Source organism: Oryzias latipes, chromosome 22, assembly GCF_002234675.1.
Source record: "Oryzias latipes chromosome 22, ASM223467v1".
NCBI classification, from domain to species: domain Eukaryota; kingdom Metazoa; phylum Chordata; class Actinopteri; order Beloniformes; family Adrianichthyidae; genus Oryzias; species Oryzias latipes.
The window spans coordinates 9970227-9990861 of NC_019880.2; the positions used below are offsets into that span (position 1 = coordinate 9970227).

At 38.2% G+C, this 20635-nt stretch overlaps 1 protein-coding gene across 2 annotated transcripts in view; it reads left to right on the forward strand.

The window, feature by feature from the left end:
• Positions 1 to 10521: 10521 nt before the first annotated feature.
• stac (SH3 and cysteine rich domain) overlaps positions 10522 to 20635 on the forward strand; it is a 30397-nt gene continuing 20283 nt past the window's right edge. The window contains exons 1-3 of one of the 2 annotated variants that reach the window (XM_004082520.4): positions 10522 to 10975; positions 12606 to 12638; positions 17006 to 17339. In XM_004082520.4, the coding sequence (XP_004082568.2) occupies positions 10862 to 10975; positions 12606 to 12638; positions 17006 to 17339 (481 nt within the window). In that variant the 5' untranslated portion in view covers positions 10522 to 10861. The remainder of the gene's footprint in view (positions 10976 to 12605; positions 12639 to 17005; positions 17340 to 20635) is intronic. The other variant, XM_020713731.2, reaches the window with a different exon arrangement.

Genomic DNA, 20635 nt, shown 5'->3' on the forward strand with positions numbered 1-20635 from the left:
CCTTCTGCTCCAAAACCACATGCAGCTCTTTTGTCCCTCAGTTGTGTCTCTTTGGCTTTGAAGAAAATTGCTCAGCATTTCAATGAATAATCGATTAATAAATTAAGTTAAGCACATATTCTAATTCGGGCTGAACAAAATCGTCCAGTTGTTGTCACACGACATTGAAAATGTCTTTTTTGACACGGATGTGCTCTATTTTGAAAGGAACTTTTATGTGACGCTTTCAACAGTAAAAAGATTAAAGTTGCCATTTATAGAAAAATATGATAATATTATTTATTTTTGTAAAGTTTTAAACGGCTAACATTTTATAAATGAATGGCTTAATGGACACAAAAGCATAAATAAATTGAATTTTACTTTTTATTTATTCTGTATTTTTATTTGGAATGGACAACAACAACAAAGATTATATAGCTTTAGCCATGATAAACTGCCTAAACAGGAGTTGTTCAAATGGGAGTAGATTACACAATTGAGGTTTATAAAACCCAGGGACTTAATATAAAATAAATAAAAAAGGAACTAAAGTTTACAAAGGGGTTATTAATGCTGCCTTTATACGCTGTGTTATGTAGTGCATTTTTCTAAAACGTTAAGAGGGATTTGGCAGCTCTCGCTGGGTTTTGGTGAGTAAGAAACTGGACCAAATGGACCTTTTAGTGTGAAAGGATGCCGACCCCTGGAACAGACAAACCCAGCATTTTTCTTTAAAGATGTACGTCAGGAGGGTTTTTTTTTCTAATGTAACGTATAAAAAGCTGGCCTGAAGTGTTCCAAAGGGGATTTTCTTTCTTTAAGAAATGAAAATCGCATAGAGGAATCAGAGAAAGGGAAAGTGATACCTCAAAAGATCAGATGTGAAAAACTCCATTGATGGAAAAATCCAAACCAGGTGATGTTGCCACAGATAAGGTACAAACCTGTTTATCCTATCCCTTATATAAACAAGATTCTGTCATCAAATCTGTTGAGAGTTCACAAAAAGACAAGCCTTTTACTCCACACTGACATAATGTGGGCAAGACGCTTTAACTGTGTCTGAAGCCGAGAGACAAATCTGCAGAATGTGCAAACACGTAACAGCTTTTATGCTTTTGTCTGCATGCTCAGTTGGAGTGTCATCTTCCACTTTGTCTCATAGCAACGGCCGTCTGAATGAAGCGCAGACCGGGAGGGTGACAAGGGTCTGGGGGAAGACGAGAGCTCATCTGCTGCTCCCGTCCGCCCACCTTCCCCAAATTTCACCCACATGTCCCCCCAGCGTCATCAAGACACAAAACTCACACGTATGACTCACAATAGCAACAGCTCCACAAGGGCTCAATTGAAATCACTCAGCTGTTTCTATTTTGGGCTGTCTGAAGTCTTTTTTTTCTCAATAGTTGGTCTGCCCTTTAAAAATGATTGCTTTGTGATGCAAAGTAAATTATATCTTTAAGTGGATTTCCAGACACTCGAGTGTGGTATTGCCTTGTCTCTTAATTAGGGAACTGACAAACCTTTTGTTGCAAAATGGCTCTGGAACATTCAGGAAAAGAGCAAATTACCATCTTTTCTTAACCTTTAAATATTATTTTACTTCTTCTTTGTATCAAACCAAGTTCTTATAGTAAATAATAAATGTTCTCAGCCAACCTTGGAGAAAAATATCCACAGGAGAAGATACTAAATGTGAGATAAAAAAAAACATATTTCCCCTCCAGCTATAAATCATATTTTGATAAATATTGATAAGAATTCCCTCCTGAGGTCCAGATGGTAGCTCAGTATTATGCCCTGTGTTGCAGCCATTCATAAAAAAATGATACAATTTCTCTCTTCCCATTTCAGAACTGCTCTAAATCTTATTTTTTTTGTATTTAAGTAATATTAATACATTTTAATGTGGAAGGATAGGTTTTATTCCTCAATGAATTTAATATATTTGCTGGGACTGTGGTTAAGCTCTGTGATTTACATTCGGGTCAGTAAATTTATCTCAATTTTTTTAGCAACCCAAAAAGGTTCACACCTGGTTAACTTGTTTCTATTGTCAATCTGATGACAAATATTTGTAAAAGGTGAGAAAAAATACACAAGTATTAAAAAAGAAAATACTTTGAATATGTTCTCCATGTTAAAAATGACATAAATTGATCCTCGTTAAATGGGAATTAACTTTTTTTTATTTCTTCAGCAAGTGTTTTATATTCAGAGCCGTATGTTTTGGACTGAAATGCTTCACAAGCAACAAGCCCAGATAAAAGGCGCGTTCCAAAAATAAATCCTGAAATCAGATTTAATATCAAAGAAGGAATGAAAGCGTGGCGCTATTAGCATATTTGACTTCAAAGATAAGTGGGATTGTACTTGTATTATGTGCCATGACCTGTAAAGAAGAAAGGAAATGTTTGTTGTTTGTGAAATTTAAATGGTTAAAGACAGGAGACAAAAGAGACCCCAGCTCATAACAGAATCAGCATAGCAGCATTAAATGTAAGCCATGCTTATATGACAACAACCCAACTTTTTGTAAATTAGTGGTTGTTCTGTTCTCCAAGCATACTAGTACAAGTAGTAGTAAAAGTAGTACAAGTGACTTCTAACAAGCTCACTCCTGACTGGTGAGAGTGGTTACCAGAGAAATGTTAACTCAGACCCACATGAACAATCACTGCTTACTGACGTTGTCTGGCTTCAAAATGGCACCCGGATTGACTTCATTTCATTGTAACCGGAAGCAAGTCATCTTCTACAGGTGATGTCAAACTCACTCTGTCCGGTTCCCTCGTAAGATTGACAAATGTACTAATAAGGTTTTTTATTTTATTTTATCTTGCCTTCTAATTTTTTCTTTGGTGATAATTTATGTGTTTAGGTCTACCTAGGCCTACTTTTTTTTCTTTTTTTGCAACAATTTTTCTAACTTGTGTTTTTCAATTTGACATTTAGCAGATCCTGTCTGTACAAGGACTCTGCCAAAAATGTGCCAAATATAAGGAGTTTCATCTGGCATGAAGACGGAATTGAAAAGCTAAGACAAGACATAATGAATCTAATTAGCTACTTAAAGAAATAATTCACAATATCCTCAATGATGGAAAATGCTCCACAGGAATGTTCTGCAGTAATGTGTCACCAACAGGAAAATAAGGAAACTGGCAAAATGGTCATGCCTCAGATAAGAGTTTCTCTCAGCCCATTCTGAGCTGCTTTTTTACCTGTTGCCATCCAGACCGAGACCAAAGGCTGCGACCCGCCAGCAGTTGGAAAGGAGCAGCTGGCGGCCGCTCACAGGATGTTAACAAAGCACCATCATCTTAAACATATCAACAATCCCGGACAGCAACACTCTGTCATCAGTCCGCGTCCAGAGAGCCATCTGACAGAATGTTCAATATCTCAGTCGGCAGAAATTAACACGTTGGAGGTGTCAGATCCTGAGAGGTGTGGAGCGTTTGTGAATCATTGCAGATACATCAGGCAAAGTTTCAAATGATATTATAAATCTGCAGTGCAGGAAGCCATGCAAGCTTGCAAAAATCAGCCTCAGAATTATTTAAATTGGCTGGAACAATTCATTCAGGTGGGGTCTAGTCTTGACGTTCCAATCATGAAAATGTTCAATATTGTACAAAAAACATCTTGAAAGGAACAAATAAATTAACGTTTCCAAGGAATCAGTTGAGTCTGTCAAGTTTAGCCAAGCAATGTTTGCTAAAAGCTAATTGAGAGTTGTAGAGGGGATTCTGGTTTCCATGTAAACACCCTTAAGCAAAACCAAAACTAATCACCATCCGTCTCTAGGGGCAACCTAATCATAAAAAGAAAGAATGACAAAGATCTCCTAAGTTGCTTTAGGAAGGCACATATAGGGTGTAATGGTCATGACATGAGACAAAGTTTCTCTGTTCTTGTTCAGGGAAATGAAAGCTGACCAACAAACAGAACCATAACTACTCATTTTTGGGGGGTTTAGGATGCTGCATTTCGGAATCATATCGTGGTTTTGAATCCAATTTTTATCAAAGCAACACAACATCAAGTGAACCGGATAAAATTATATTTTTGTTTTTTTGTGTGTGTGAATGAAGCATAAATTGTTTAAGCTAAATATAAAAATAGTTTTTGTTTTTTTAGGAAGACAATTATAGCATTTTTCCAGGGACTACAGACAAAAAATAGTCAGTGGGCTCATTCTGGCTCATGGCAGTGATGCTTTTAATGTCCCTGAGAAATAAAAGAAATTATAATGTTAATTACGGTAGGTTGTGCTAATTTAAGTTTCTCTGGGCACTTCCATATCTAGAGTTTGTTTCCTCAGACTGTTTACTTCTCTTTTCAGGTGAGGAAGCTCACATGAGCTTGGGTGTGGACCAACCAACCAAGAAAACTCTGGGTTTCCTGAAGCTATACGGTGTTAATGCATACAAACCAAAGAATGGAAGCAAATAAGTGGAGGAAATGACATTATTTCATTGGAAAAAACAAAAGCTGGGGTTGCATGGTGGTGTAGGGGTTAACACTGTTACCCCACAGCAAGAAGGCAATGGCTCCACTACCGGACTGGGACCTTTTTGTGTAGAGCTTTTGTGTTCTCATTGAGCAGATGTAGGTTTTCCAGGTGCTCCCACTTTCTCACAAAGTCCAAAAGCATGTCTCTTAAGGCCGTGTCACACAGCCACTGTGTTAATTTTGCGCATTTTTCACATATGAAACTTCTGTCTTTCACAAGTTTTTCTTGTGTTCATCATTTGTTGATGTGCGCAGAGGGTTTCAGCTGACGGATCTTCACATGAATCTGGTTTTGAGCTGTTCAAAATTTTTGGGCGGTTGAGAATTACACAGTTTATGCATATTCTAAGTAGTTTATACACAATTGCATCAATCTGATGCAACTGTGAGGGATTTTTGCATGATGCATAGCCAAATTTATGACTTTCCACGAAGGCTCCATGTACTTCTAACAGACTTTTCACGCCTGTACCACCAATGTTCAAATTTTATGTTGAGTTTATAGCGCACATATCACGTTAAAATTACACAACTGACGCATGAATCACCAACAAATTGCATATAAACCACAGAATAATCACACACAGTTCACGCTCTACGCTGATTTACGTGTTCTTTGCGTGGTTTCTTCGTACCTCTTCCGTGGTTTTAACATGGTCCATTCGTGATACATCTATGAAAATTTGATGTAAAGACCACAACTTTTCCACGTATATTCACATATGAACAATTTTCATACGTGCAATATGCGCAAAATGTACTTAGTGGCTGTGTGACACGGCCTTTAGGTAAATTGATGTCTCTAAGTTGTACTTAGCGTGTGTGGCCCACCAACTTCTTCTGGATGCGCCCCACCTTGGCCCAACAGATGCTGCAGGTAAACTCCCGCAATCTTGCAATCCCAAAAGAGATTCAGCGTGTTGTTAAGATTGACGGACAATAAAAACTAAAGTGCAAATCTCAGTGCAATCGATAAACTGAGAAACAAGTTAACCAGAGCGGGGTTTTTTTGGGGTTGCTTTGTGTTTTTACTTTCAGGAAGTAAACTTTCCTCCAAACCAGCAGCTTCTTATTCATGTTTCCAGGCAGGTTGATCTATACAGTATTATGCAAGTGGACTGTCAACTTTCCTGTACTCAGGGGGACCAAGCTGGCACGTGAAGATAAAAACCACTGTAGCATATAGGACATAATTAGGTGTTTCAAAAATAGTGTTGAGTGTCCAGAGAAATTGTCTGTAATTATATTCATACAGAAATAGGCTAGTTTTAGTGCTTTGGTTCATTGGGTTTATTTATGGAAAGTGCGTTTTTTCTCGCACACACATGTACCTGCCTGGGTCTCATTACTTTGTCGTCCCCTGCAGAGACTGTTCTGATGGTGCTCATAATAGAACAGCTAATTAGCCCTGGTTCTTGGGGAATCCATTTGCCCGTTACTGTTTTTCCAAATACGACATCTGTGTATCTGTGATTGTGTGTGTTGTTCAATGTCAGACCGGGTTTCTCATAATTGCTAACATTTTCAGGCTTTGAGCTGAGGACGCACAGACTAAACTGATGAATTACACTTTCAGACGTTGGGCATTAAAGGGCAATTCCAGCAAATGCTAATAAACTGCTTAAATCATTAGATTTTCCTAATAGTCCTTTCATAGGAAATTATTACCCAGATGGAATTTCTATTACTGCACGTCAAATATCTGCAATTTGCGCTGAAATTGGGCTATTTTCAGAACCACGACAGAAATGAGTTTTGATCTTGTTAAATAATAGGAGTCCTGTCGTGTTGAATAAAAAATGGTTAATTATATAGAACAAGCTGCACAGAGTTAATTACTATAGGAATCAACCTCTCAGAATGTCTGTTTTGTAATAAATCGTACTCAATAGAAACCAATGGGTCATTACTTGTGATGCAACCATATGTTGGTTCTTTTCAGCACTTTACTTTGGCTTTAAACGTGATGATGCTTGTGGCAGGACTGAGTGCACATCAGGTCTTCTTGGCTCCCGAGATTCATGTGAACAGCATGTGCGAGAGCATGAAAGTGAAATCCCAGAACAGCCTGGAAACACTTTGAGTTTCTGATGGAGCTGAGAAACCACCAAAAGAGGCAACATTGGGAGTTTGGCACATGCAAGTCTGACAGTCTGTCTGAAGGAGGCTTTTATAACCTTCTTTACCTCAAGACAAGATGAGCGGAAATGAACGCACTCTTGATTTTTATTTCATATTTTTTGATAGCTTCAGATGAGTTGATTCAAAGGCAGTTTGTCATTGAAAGCACTTTTTTAAGGGAAAATTATCAAAGCACTGACTTTTGCATGATTTGGTATCAAAATTGCCAAAAAAATGACTTTTACATGTAGTTTTAAAGTTTATATGAGGACTACACAAAGTAGTTTCCTTTGTAATCTGTTGAATACTTAAAAGGCAATGAATAAACTGCAGTTAGGTCAATTTAGCTGTTTGGAATAAATTGGACCAAATTGAATTACCGGTATACATATCCTAAGTGATTTGACTTTTACTCAGTTTTATTGTTGTTCTTGCATTCTCTAGCAATTTAGGCAACTCAGGTTGTGATTTGACGCTAGACAAATTGAACTTAATCAAATTGAATAACTATACAGCGTGGCCTTAAAAAAGAAAGTTCATCTTTCAAAAAGACCTTCCCTCTGTAAACAGGTTTGAAAGAATGGTTTGAAATATCCCAGGATTACCTAAATAAACAAAAGGGTTCAGTTTTGTAATCCAAACCTATAAAAAAGACTAAATATTCCAGTTTTCCTAATCTGTACAGAGAAAGACAACAGTTTAAGGGCGGTGTCTTGTCAGGCTTGACTTATTTAAGATGGTTTTCTTTATTATTTTTTTACAAAATAGACAGTAACTTTAAAGACCCATTCCGGTTAAAATCGTGTTTTTGGTGCTTTTAACATGTTGTGTTATTTTTCTGACGGTGAATTCGTAAAAAACTGAAATTAAGATTAAAATACCATTTCTTAGTATTTCTTTACTCAAATTGCATCAATCAGGAGTGTAAACAGAGAGCTCTCAGCAACAAGGAAGGGAAGGGGTGGGGTTACTCAGTGCCAACAGTCCCGCCCACAATCCAGAGAGGAATTTCTAATGAACTACTGCTGCTCTGCAGAAACCACGTCCCTAAAAATTACACAGGTTTTTGATTTAGGCTAAAAATCATAATTAAAAGTCCACTGATAATGCTTTGAACATAGATCAAAAGACGATCAGAGTGAGACTTTAAGAGGAAAGGAAAATCTGATTACTATGTGGTGAACCTGTAACTGTTAGCCATGGAAACTGCACAAGTGGGCTCTTTACTCTGTCTTAATGAAACCTTTCATTTGGACTAATGAACCCCCATCACTCTACTCTTCCGTCTTCTCCTCTCTTACAATGAAAGTCCAGCAGCTGAAGGAGAAAATGACACTCCTCCCTCCTCGTTGTTCTTGCTCACATGATCCTCTCCTCCTTGGAACAAATGTTTTATTTTGCTGATATGATTCACACTCACCAACTGGGCGTTCATGCAGAGCTATTCCGCTGATTCATGCTTCGGTTGACTACTACTGTTTGGGATTGTCCTGAGCCTTCAGCAGGTGGTGTTCCAGCACATTGGAGCATGACAGCTCATTTTTGGTTTTGAATGAGGTTTCGGTGCCACTTTTATTGAGTAAAAAAAGCCAAAATAATGATTACTTTAAAAGTATTCAGATCTCTTTTTACTCTGTCTTTATCAGGAAAATACAAATCACACATCACTACTTTAGAAATGCAGTTTCACATTCAATTTTGCTAAGATTATTCACAGAATCTGGGGTAAATAAAACAAACTGTCAAGCCAGCTATCCGACATTTTTTCTCAAGTCACTCACCAGTTTCTGATTCTGTTCTCTGACACTACATCAGTAAAAAGCCTTGTGTGTCAGAAAGCCAGGCAAGCCCTTTGCCATGAGACTGCCTCTCTGTTCTTTTCAGATGATGTTTTCGTCTTTGATTTTCGCACCAAGTGCTTCCAGTGATGTGTCTCCCCCTGTGAACTCTCCTTTTTTGTGATATATTTAAGAAATTATCTGGTGGGAATGTGAAAACGCTTTGAAATGTCTTTAAGAAAAATTGCTTTTCTGGAACGACATCCCATTTGACTACACATTTTTCCTTTATTTTGCTTCATAAATTCTAGCATTTTAGAGATTTGAAGTGTCTGATTCAGGCTCACAGTTGCAAGTCTGACTATCATGGATTCTGACTTTAGAACTACTGATATTAGATTATTGTTCTGAAAGAGGAGGATTTAGACTAATTTAATCTTTATTATATCTCTCAGGTAAAAAAAAAAGAAGCGCATTTATTGGTGCATTTCTGCAAAAATGCCTATTGACTACTCCTCTAAAATTAATCTTTTTGTTGTTGTCACTTTTGGAAACAGAATTGACAGATTCTATCAAAACAGATTCATAAAAAAGACGAAACCCCTTTTTTTTTTTACATGTCATTGTGGGGAATCCGTGTTTTCTTCCGAGTCACTGAGGATAAAAAGCTGAGAGCTTGTGTGAACAAATGTGCTGCAGTTTTCCGATAATAACTCTAATTTGGAAATCTCTGCTGTCGTCATACAAGAAAAGAAAGTGGAGGAGTAATCAGTTTTTAGGACTGTGTTGGTGATTGTATTCCTGTCAGTCTGGCGCCTGCCGCCTTTGTCCTGCAATTTAACTTCAAGGACATCACAAAAGAAACGGCAGGGAGGAGGCGTGATGCATCACTACAATGAATATCACACCTTTCCCACGTGGAGAGGGAAGTTGCTTCAATTTTGATGCAAGTGAGGAAATAATATGGTGTCTTAGAGGTTTTATTGAATGAGCCCCATATTTAAATTTATGCAGATGACGTGTTGTCACGTTATATGTTTTCACAGCAGGCTGGTTTGTTTGTTTGCCATTTTTCTTGGACTGAACAGTATATCTTGAAGTTGGAGCAAAAAAACTTATTTGGCAACAGTCATGTGTTTGATGTTTTGTTATTACACAGATTCCTGCACCTCTTCACACATTTTGGAAAAATAAAACTGTTTTGGATTTGCTAGAGATTGTTTTTGATTAGTGTGAACACATACATAACAAATAGTAATTACGCTTTGGTGGGACAACAATTTCCTTAAAAATGTAACACCTATATCAAGTTTTTGAGGGAAAATAAATACAAAATTCACACTAATGACGTTTTGAGCTGGAAAATTCAGCAAATCCCAATTCTACCCCTACACTCTATCGGGAGGGACAAAATGATCCATTTTTTATTTATTCAAAGTACATATAGGTTTACAGGGTTATGGGAGGTCTGGAAAGCACTTAAGAAATGCAATAAGGGTTTATTTTACCAATCGTTATTTTGCATCATTTCTAATGTATGGTACAATTGTTTTTAAAAAAACATTTTCAATTTTTATTATTGTTTCAGCTATTTTCTATCCCTATCTGAAATGTTTGGACATGTTTACTCTGAACAGAAAATGTATTTACAAAGGTTTGATAATAAAGAATTTGTTGTGAAAAATTAAGAAAAGTCTATTTTAAATTTAACTTCTAACGTACACTAATTCAGTCATCTCATTCGCAGAGATGCTCTGAATGGCTCCTGTATTTCTCAGTCCTCTCATGCCTTAGAAATTAGGATAAGGGGGTGGTGGTATGGCAAAATGAGCAAGAGATTATTTTAACAGGCAGGAATCTTAGTGTTTTAATCTCCATAAATGTGAAAACTGTTATTTGATGTATTATCTAAAGTTTCATTTGATTATTTTTCTACAAAATTGTTTCTTTCCCCTCCGTTTTTCCCCCTAGACAGATTAGAAGGTCTGTATCAAGCCGGGCTTGTTTATTTTTAGTGCGTCTTGGAGCTAAACTTTGGCAGCTCTGACTGCGTGGTAACTCTCCTCCTTCCCGGTGATGCCTCTCTTAAAGCTCTCCGCCCCTCAGACTGTTGGCACTACAACGCGCGCGCCTCAGCGCACAGCGTGGACTTGGAGACGTCTTGAAGATTTACGCACGGCGCCGCTACAGACGCGAGCATTTCAGAGGAACCCTGACCAAACTCCATAAAACGTCACTCCTACAAGCAGTCCATGGGCCAGCTCCTGCCAAACGTTTACATTTTTTTTTATCGAGGATAACACTTTTCTTTTTCTTTCTTCTGTTTTTTTTTCTGTTTTTCTTTTTTTCCGGGGTGACTTCAAGAGCGATGGAAACAGTCCTAACAGGAGTCAAACTCTGAAGAGCAGCCGCGATTTCCCCCTTTTTTTTCTTCCAAATAATAGAGATCATTAAAAGAGAGGATGATCCCGCCGGCAAACACGATTCAGGACGACAGCGGGGGCAACGAGGAGGACCGGGACCAGGATGAGACGCCAAAATCCCCAACGACGAGCAACAGCCAGAAGGAAACCAAGGTACGACATGATCTCTGTTTCTCTGATAAACTAAAGAAAAAGTTCAGCTCTCATTTAACTGAATAGGATATCAACTTAATCAACGTGACATTGATTGAAAAATTGTCTCAGCTGTTTAAAAGAAGTCAAACTCATAGTTATGACAAAGTTGTTGTTTTTTTTAGAAAATGATTAAAACGATATCAAAACTAATATTTTTTATTGTTATTTGATAAATTATCTTAAGAAGTACTGCTTTAAAGGGCTAAAAAGGCTCACAATTTGATTGCTACATAATGATACATGCATTACCTACTAAAACTTGAAGGTTAGATACATTGGCTAAAGGAAGAGTATTACTTTCCAAAATAAAGGGGTTACTTATTTTTAACAGTTCTAAAAAACGCTGTTTAATCGGAATTGTTGCAAAAAAGAACAGTTTCCTAAATTATGTTTTATTTGCTTTGCAATGATGCTGTCAAAGCCTCAAATTCTGTTAAAGTTTTTCTCTTATTTGTAAATTTTAGAGAAAGCCACAAAAACCCATGAACACTGGAATTCAGGCACCTTTTCGTAGCCTAAATTCACAAATATGGTCCCCTCTTGATGCAGGCTATGCAATATAGATCTCCAGCAGCCGGAGGCAGTTCAGCATGTGGGTCACATGTTGCTCAGACTCTAATTAGCAGCACATTATTGGAGGAGTCATCAGGGTAAAGGCCCGTACACACCGGGACGAATATTCGCCAGGCGTTATTCGCCAGCGTTTTTCGCCACGTTTTTTGTGTTCACACCCAGGCGATTTTCGCTGACGATGAGTGGAGCGAACATGCAATTTCATTCCCTGACATTAGATGGCGCTTAATGTAAAACAGAAATACTCCTGTACACAAGGTGGCGCTGCGCAACTTTACGCTTCTTAAAGTCGCTTTTCACTCAGAAGAAGAGAGCAAGTATTTACACGCTTGTCAGAATCAAACAACGAAAACATGAATATTTCAAGCACCAGTAGGTCCAACTGGTGCTTGGTTCGGGGATATTTTAGAATGTCCGTCATTATTGCTTCGCGGCTGTGTAGACGCTACTTGGCGTCTATCTTCTTCGCTGGTATGTGTGCTCAGCAAGGCAGTTTTGTGTTTGAGCGCCCCCAAGTTGTGTTTTACTGTAACTTCAGAAGCTCCAGACACGTGAGCAAAAGCGCCATTCTCATTGGTCGAGTAGATTTCGACGCGACGCGTCAAAAAAAAAAAACGAACCCGAGGCGTTTTTTTTTTTTTGACGCTTTAACGCGTCGCGTTTTTTCGCGTCGGTGTGCACACTCTCGTTGGTGCCCTTTGTTTAGTCACGAGGCGTTAAACGTCGGCGAAAATCGCCGGCGAAATTCGTCCCGGTGTGAACAGGCCTTAAGGGATGGCAGCAGAAGCTCTCTTGTCACCTCCACTCCCACACACAAGAGGTTTCTGTTCTCCTTCCAGTGGAATGACAGTCTTGTGGAGCACTTGCTGCTCAGCCCTCTGAATTGCGATGAGAGAATGACTCTCCAGGATTTTTAAACCCTCACAAACACTGAATGTGTCATGTCATGAGATTTCACGAATGATAAAGTGACCTGTAGTAGTAAAGCTCTTTGTATTTTCATTCCTCCTTTAAGAATACTGTGCGGCCCGAACATCAAAAACGCAAGGTGAGCCCCCACGCTGAAGTAAACATTAATTTGTCCATCATCCAGAGCAGACCTGCATGTGCTTCCAGATGAAGAAATATTTCTCTTAGGTCAAACGTTTATGAATATTTGATGTAAATTGAGCTCCATCATCTTCATTCAGAGGGAAATTCCTGTTTCGAGCTGCATGAATAATTAAGAACAAACATTTATGTAAATGACTGGATAATTTCATTAACAGCTGTGCCAGATTTGATCACTCGATCTGCATTAACCCTTCATGATTACCATAAACTCATAGATGAACTAACAAAAAAGCATGGTTCTTGTAAGCTTTTTTAGATTTAAATAAAAGAAATGTGTTTGGTTGAAATTGTTTAAAATGTTCAAGGTAAAAAGGTTTCCTGTTGAAAGATACATCGAATGCTCCAAAAAACGCTGAATGTCGGCACAGTCAAGTTCTCATGGGAGTTTATTTGGGACTGAACTCCTGAACTCACCATGACACCTGCAGGACGCTGCTGTTCATTTCCGTGGATACAAACATGAGCTCGGATCTGCCGGGAAACAATAATCTTGGTTTGGTTGCAAGGGAATCCTGGTGCCTCTTGGTGGCAGTGTGAAAGCAATCAAAATCTTTGGTCAATCAAAGATCAGAGAAAGTAAGTAATGCAAGAAATTTGGTTTAAAAGTATTAAAAGCCTCCAACCCAGACAATATGGTGAATCAGAAGAATCCCATTTAGGCTGTGAATCGTCCCTTCTGTCACTCACCTTTTCTAGGCTGCGGACCAGTTTAACATCAAGCAATATTTTCATAAACTAGCCTGTACTTGCCCAATTGTCTTTCCTTTTTTTTTTATTTTAGCTTCCTGTTTCCCGAAAAAACTTTTTCTTCACAGTAAAATAGTTAAATATTCAAGTCTAGTGTTAAAAGCGGTTTAAAAATGTCTAGATATTTTGTAGAAAATAAAAATTCAATGAAACAAAGTTGTTGATTTGCAACAGTTACTTTTGATTTGTGGAGCTTCATTAATCAAATTTTTTTAAATGAACGCCTTTTTTGCAATTTTACACCTCGGTTTAAGTTTTTTTTAGATTATCAAAGCGGAAAAAATAATAATCAAAGTTTGTATTTTTTAAAAATCCTTTTCATAATCTTTTTATCCCTTTTTATCTATGTATTAAACTCAGCTTTTTCTGTGCTTGCATTTCTTAATTTAATTTTACTTTTAAGACAATTCTTAACTTTCACAAGAAGAGGATTGGTGTGAAATGTCCAAGTGGTGCAAAACTCGCCAACCTTGCTCCAGACTTTTTCTTTATTTCGATAAATGAAAGACTTGGTGTCATAAAAACTTGTTTGGGAAAAAAACTGCAATTATTAATTTCTCCTCCATGATCAATTTACAAACAGGTAACACTTCTGTGAATTAAAAGAGGACGTCAACCATACGTCACTACCAAATCCAAGTCCCTGATTAGTCAAAGTTCAACCTGCTTCAACTTTCAATGGCCGTGTGTTTTGTATGTAAAACCCAAAAAAGGTCTTACATTTTTTGAACACACATAAAACACATTTAGGTGTGTTTATACAGGCCTTTGATTGAAAGTTGGTCGCTTGAATGCATGTTGCCAAGAGCGGTGTGAATGTAGCTTAGGATCCAATTAAATGTGAAAAATATTTTTCCTTTAGCGATGAAGTGGAAGCTGATAACCAGACGCCAACTTCAGCTTTGCTCACCTTTTTCAAAACCGTCACTAAAAAAGTTTTTTTTTTAACATTTTGGCAACATCCCCGTAATATAGGGCGGGTCGTCGTTGGTTTTAAGTGGTCACTTTAAGAAAGTAGCAAATGTATTTTAGACACATGACCGGTGCACGTCTATCACGTTGGAGACTGTTGCTCTTACATTTCTTGAAATTACAGTCTATTTTTTGAATTAGCTTTTGTTTTCAGAAGTTTTACCAGTTGCATGACAATATATTTATATATGTTTTTATCTGCACCCTTTACGTCCAATATCAACACCCACACTTATCATTTTAAACCAACGTTTTCTTGTTTTCCCATAAGGTGAAAAGCTGTACACCATTAGCCTGCGGGAACTTACGTTTACATTATGCCTTTAATGTTGACTCCATTGTTCTTTGATTACTCGTGTGTGCGTGTTTCCATGTGTGTGGGTGATAGCAACAGAGAGAGGGTTCGGATTGATTATTTCCACAGCGAGGAGTGGAATTGATTCAACATGACACAGTTGCAGTGACTCCAAACAATTTGCTGTCAGATGCTCCAAAAATGACAAGCGCGAACATCACGTCTGCACATTGTTGATTCATCTAAAAATAGTTTAGTTTGAGCCTGTAATTTGGTGTCAAGTGTTCCTCTGCACAGGTGCTTTGTTATAAACACAGACAAGGGGCAAACTTGAGCCGTGTGACACAATTTAGTGGATAATTACAACTCATTCTCTGCTTATCAAACACAATCTACTTCAGCTATAAAATGACATCGTGGTATTTCTTCCTAAGTCCATTGTTTCAGCTCGTAAGTTATTTGTAAATGTAGAACATTGTGTGCAGTGTTACTGTAGACGAAAGGCATGCTGGGATGAGTTGTGGCCACGTGGGGCAAAATTAGTTTGAATGTGGGACCAGGAGCACTGCAGGTTAGGTTACCAGACAAACTTTTTAAACTCTCCTTTTTGAGAACTACCCTGCTGTTTACCTCAACTTTAGGGGTTGGTTCCAACTCCCCTAATAGGTGGAAATCTGCGACATATTGGGCAAATCTGTACGGGGCACTCAGGTGGCCTGCACAAAATATCGAAGTCTGCTTTAGTGAGCACATAGTGCAAAAACATCTATGCACATTTTATTCTATTTTTTTACATGCATTCAGGATATAGCAAAAACGTTAACATGCAAGGAAGGGTGAAGTTGGGGAGCTGCTGGCTCGTCGTTGGGATTTGTTTAACTCTGCAGACTGCACAAAGGGCCTGTTAGTGCTGTTCGTGCAAGTGTTCACTCCACGGGCACTTACACATCACCTGCACACCCCAACCGTGCAGCATCTTACAAAATCTTACATGGTAAATTCAGCACCACTGTAAGCATATTAAGATTTTAAGTTAAAAATTTTTTTAGAGAAATGTTTGCCTCTCACATGTCTGTGAATCTCAATAAAGCTGGGAATTTTTTGAAGCCTCATGCTCATTGTTTTTTTACCCTCTGTGTCATTCACAATCAAAAAGAATCTTTCTTTTAATTAAATTAACAATAAGTTGAAATTTGCCAGGGGTATGGACAATTTTTAAATCTATTATCACGCGGCTGTCATGCTATATCAGTGATGCGCTTGTTGAGCGGCGCATTTTCATGTGGTGAAAAACTGCTGAAAGTCCTGTATCTGACTGTAAGCTCTATAGAATTGAGTGTTTTATATCAGCTTTGCACATTAGCACAGCACTTGTTTTACTTGTGTGTCTTACACTTGCCAACGCTTTAGCCCTTTTTTAGTTATTGCAAGACACGTGTGCTAAAACCTCAAGTTGGCCAATTACATTACATTTTTTTAACATTACAAATGCCAATCAAAAACACAATGAGATAAAAACAAATCGCAATGGGTTGGGCTCTTTTTGGGGGGGGGGGGATCCAGTTTTTTCCGTTTCATTGACAGATTTTTGATGCATTGAATTGACAAAGAAGTTTGAGGTCGTCTAAGGTTTGTTCTGTCTTACTTCAGATGATACGATCCTCTTTTACTTGAGTAATTTCCAGTGAACATCAAAGTGGCCGGTGTAAAATAAATCTAAAAGTGTAAAGAGCTTTGTTTTTTTTAGCAGGAAAACAGGGAAAAGCCCTCCCAGAGTCAGAGATGAGTCACTTTCTGAAAAGTTTGCTTAAAAGTATGAAATACATGGATCTATGCAGCTCTTGCACGTATGCATGCTCTGTAGTGTTCTGTTGTGGAATCAAAGGTTTTAATTAATTAATTTGCTGGTCAGCTGATCCACTTTCCCACCTTCTGATGTGGTCGCAAGCTGTGGACAGTAAATGAAGGAAAATAATAATAATAAAGGAAAAAGATCAACCATACAGGTGGCTGAAATGACCTCCTCAGAGAAGAACCAACTCTGGTATCACTCCAGAGAAGTTAGAGAAGAAGCTTAAGGGAAGGGAGGCCTGGGCTTTTGGATTTCTATTTTAGCCCCTATGTAGCTAATAGCACCATATGTTAGATGAATAAATGTGAAAGTTAACAGCCTGAATATATAGGTTAACCCTCCAACTGATTAGCCACATGCCAACATTTCAGGTCCAAAAGTGTTTTCTCTTCAGTTGTTGTGGCTCCATTTCCCTTTGGCATTTCTCTGCTTTCAGCTGCAAAGACTCAAACGCTCGCTGTCCTTCAAGACCAAGAGCATTCGCAGCAAAAGCGCCGATAATTTCTTCCGGAACAGCAGCGAGAACAAGACGGAGCTCCTTTCGGACGTGAGCAGCAGCACGGGCCATCTCTGCAACATCGGGATGGCTCCCCCGCACACCACCAACCTCCCCATTCCCCCGGTGCCCCCTGCAATCCCCTGTGCTCCTCCTCCGACGTCGCGCTCCCAGTCACGCAACCCACTGCAAGTAGACTCTGCGGGACACTGCTTCATGGAGCACATCTTCAAAAAGCCCACCTTCTGTGATGTCTGCAACCACATGATTGTAGGTGAGTCTCCCACACAGCCTTTTGCAAATGGGGTTATTTATTCTAACAGAGCAAAGGATTATTATACATCAAAGTTTGCTTTATGATATATCAAACCATTCATCCAACAGCGGAATCTTTTTGTGTATAAAATACGTTGACTGAACAAGATTAGTTTCGGAAATGCAAACAACTGGAACCTGCATTGTTTGATGTCCGACCTGACTATCTAGAACCTTTATATTCCCCCACTGTAAAGAGTCCCTATCAGCTGTCAGCTGACTGTGCCAGCTCCTCCGCCTCTCACCAGATGTTCTGGCTTCTCTGGCTGTAAATCTTCCTGTTACCTCTCAGTTCTGAGGGACACCAAGTGGCTTATGATAGCATGATCATAACAAAGACTGATGTACCATCTGTTCTGAGAGCAAGTTAAACAGGTAAAAGTAGCAGATCAGAGACCTCAGAGGGTAAAAAATTATCGCTTTGCTCTTAAATTTGCAACTCAATGAGTTCTATTCTGACAAATCATTACTAAAATACCCAAAGGGAAAGTTCACAATCATAGTTCTTTAAAAAAGGCATAACTGCACACCTGAAAGCATCTGTCAAGAGGCACAGGATAATGGTGAAGAGGTGCAATCAAGTTGAATTTTATCATCGTTTGATCTATTTTTGAAGTGTTGCCAGTGGTCCTTTAATTATGATTATGCAGTTTTTAACCAAAATCAAACAACCTGTGTCGTTAGGAAGCGGCAGAAATTTGCCTCTTGAGTTGTGGGCAGGACTGTTTGCGTGGAGCAAGCCCGCCCCCTCTTCCCTCCCTGTTGCTGAGAGCTTGTTGCAGGGAGATTGCATTGCATTTTTACAGCACCCCCAGCTGTCCCCCAGTCCTATTGGAATGAAGCCCATCTGCTACAATATTTAAACATGTAGTTGTAAAGTTTGGTAAGTTAATATGTTCTATAACAGTCCTGGTACATCGCCTGTCCGTCCTGGGAGAGGATCCCTCCTTCATGTAGACATCCCTGAGGTTTCTTCGTTTTTCTCCCTGGAATCTGGGTTTTATTCACCGAAAAGGAGGGTTTAAGGGCAGGTATTCCCAGTTTAACTTAGTCTGTTTAGTTTAGTTTAGCTATCAGCTATTGTATTTTATAACAGATTTTATGTTTTGTACAATTAGTGAAGCCCGTTGAGACAACTGTGTTGTAATATTGGGCTATATATAAAAAAAAACGAAATTGAATTGAATTGAAATAAGCTTCTTTTCAGACACAATTTTTTTCATCTTGTCCTGATTGTCAACTATTTGATAAAGAAATACTCAAAAACGTAATTTTAAGCTTTATTTATCTATATAATTTCATCTGAGTGCATCTTTAATTAAGTTCTTTAATGACACTGAGTAAGTAAACGGGCGGAGATGTCCCTGAGACCAGCGAGCACACAAAGAATATAATAAAGAACTAACAGCGACTTAGGAAAAATGACAGGTTTGCACTCATTTTGACTGTAAAGTTATTTTTGCAGACTGTGACAATCATAGGACCCATCAGAGCAATTTTGATTTGCTGGTGTAAACCAAACCAGATCATTTGGCATTTAGGAGCTCAATGAACTAAACTATGTCTGTTACATCTGATAAAGATCTTAAGGAGGGCTGACTTTAACTAGTCAAGAGGTGCATATTGCTAGTTGGTTAAAAACAGATTAATGAGGCTAGTTAGGAAGAACGAATGTGACGGTAAAGTGACAAGGAAAAGTTAGAGTTTTTCAAAATAAAAGTCTCTTGGCAAAATACTGATGAAATATGTTGACATTAGTTGTTTTCATTTAGGCAAAGACCTGCTGTTAACTATGTTTAAAAAGGTTAAGCATCTTACAAAAAGAAACAAAAGGGATAAAATTTAAACCTTTCAGAGAATTTATGAAGTCATATTTAAGTTATAATGTATTATGAAATTTTATATGAAACTATTAGAGTTTGAAAAGTTATATCAGTTCTACAGGAACAAGACTTACCGGTATTAAGTTATAAATTATGTTACAAACCTTCCCCTAAGATGCGAAAAACCAGGACAGTGAGGAGCCAAAGAGGAGCTCCAAGACATATACGTAGATAAATGTCATAAACATAGATAAATTAACACGATAGACACAGTATAAGATGCTAAAAATATTGGAAAAAAATTCAGGACAATTTGATTTAAAAGAGTACAGAGCTCAACTAATAGAGGAATCGGCAGCTTCAGTGAAGCCCAGGGGGCCTGGAGGATGGTTCTAAAGTTGCAGAAACTTTTGAACCCTTAAAAAAAAGAACTAGATGGTTGTCTGAAAATGATCACGAACACTGTGCCATGGAAATCTGAGCCTCTGATGTGACCAAGATTCTGGAGTTTGCAGTACCAAAACGTCTCTACAAAGAAGCTCAGACAAGTCTTACTTTGAAGGAGATCAGTATCATAAATAAAACAATGGGCTTTAGAAATTTTGATATTATATCAAATTTCTGCCAAGAATTCCTATAGTTATAAAGTTTCTCTAAAAGTCCTGATGAGGAGGAGATTTTTTCAGCAGATTAGAAGTGGCAGGAAAAGACACATCAAGATAACTGCCAGGACATTTTAGGGTCTCATTGTTTTCCTGAGGGTGAAGACAGTGGACAGAGGTCTCTAAAGTTGCAAAGGTGCTTTTAACCCTGGAGGGTTTTTTTTTCCTTATTTATTTATCAAGAAAACTTTTAAATAAACAGAAAAGCCAGAAGAAAAGTTTTCCTGGGTTGTTCAGGGTTAATGTGACGGCAAAACCTCTCGAAACCCTTTAGATGAGCATGAAAGGAGCACGGACAGCCTCTCTTTTTACAAACCTGCTCACAAACATGGGAAGAGAGAAGGGTTTGCACACATTTGACTTCATTCCACACGGTTAATTTTCCGCCTCGTAATATTCCTCGGCATCTATTCAGCGTGAAAACTGAGGAAAAATGGGATGCAATTCCTTTTAAACTACATCAATAAATCATGTTGTCATTTTATTTAATGCATCTAATTCCCTGGGGGTCCTCATTGCATTTTGTCATTTTACAGAACTATCAATGTTCAGTCGGAGATTATGGAAAGAATATAATTATTTGTCATTGCAGTTTAAAAATGATTGTCATTTATTTTCCTTTTTTTATCAAAGAAAACTTTCCACACAGAACGAGGGTAAGTCAGCGCTCTGACTGTGGAGGTTGTTTTATTGAGCTGAGATTATTTTTATAACTGAAATGAATGCTAAATGTTAGGTTTCCACTACTCTTTCATTTTTGGAACTTTTCT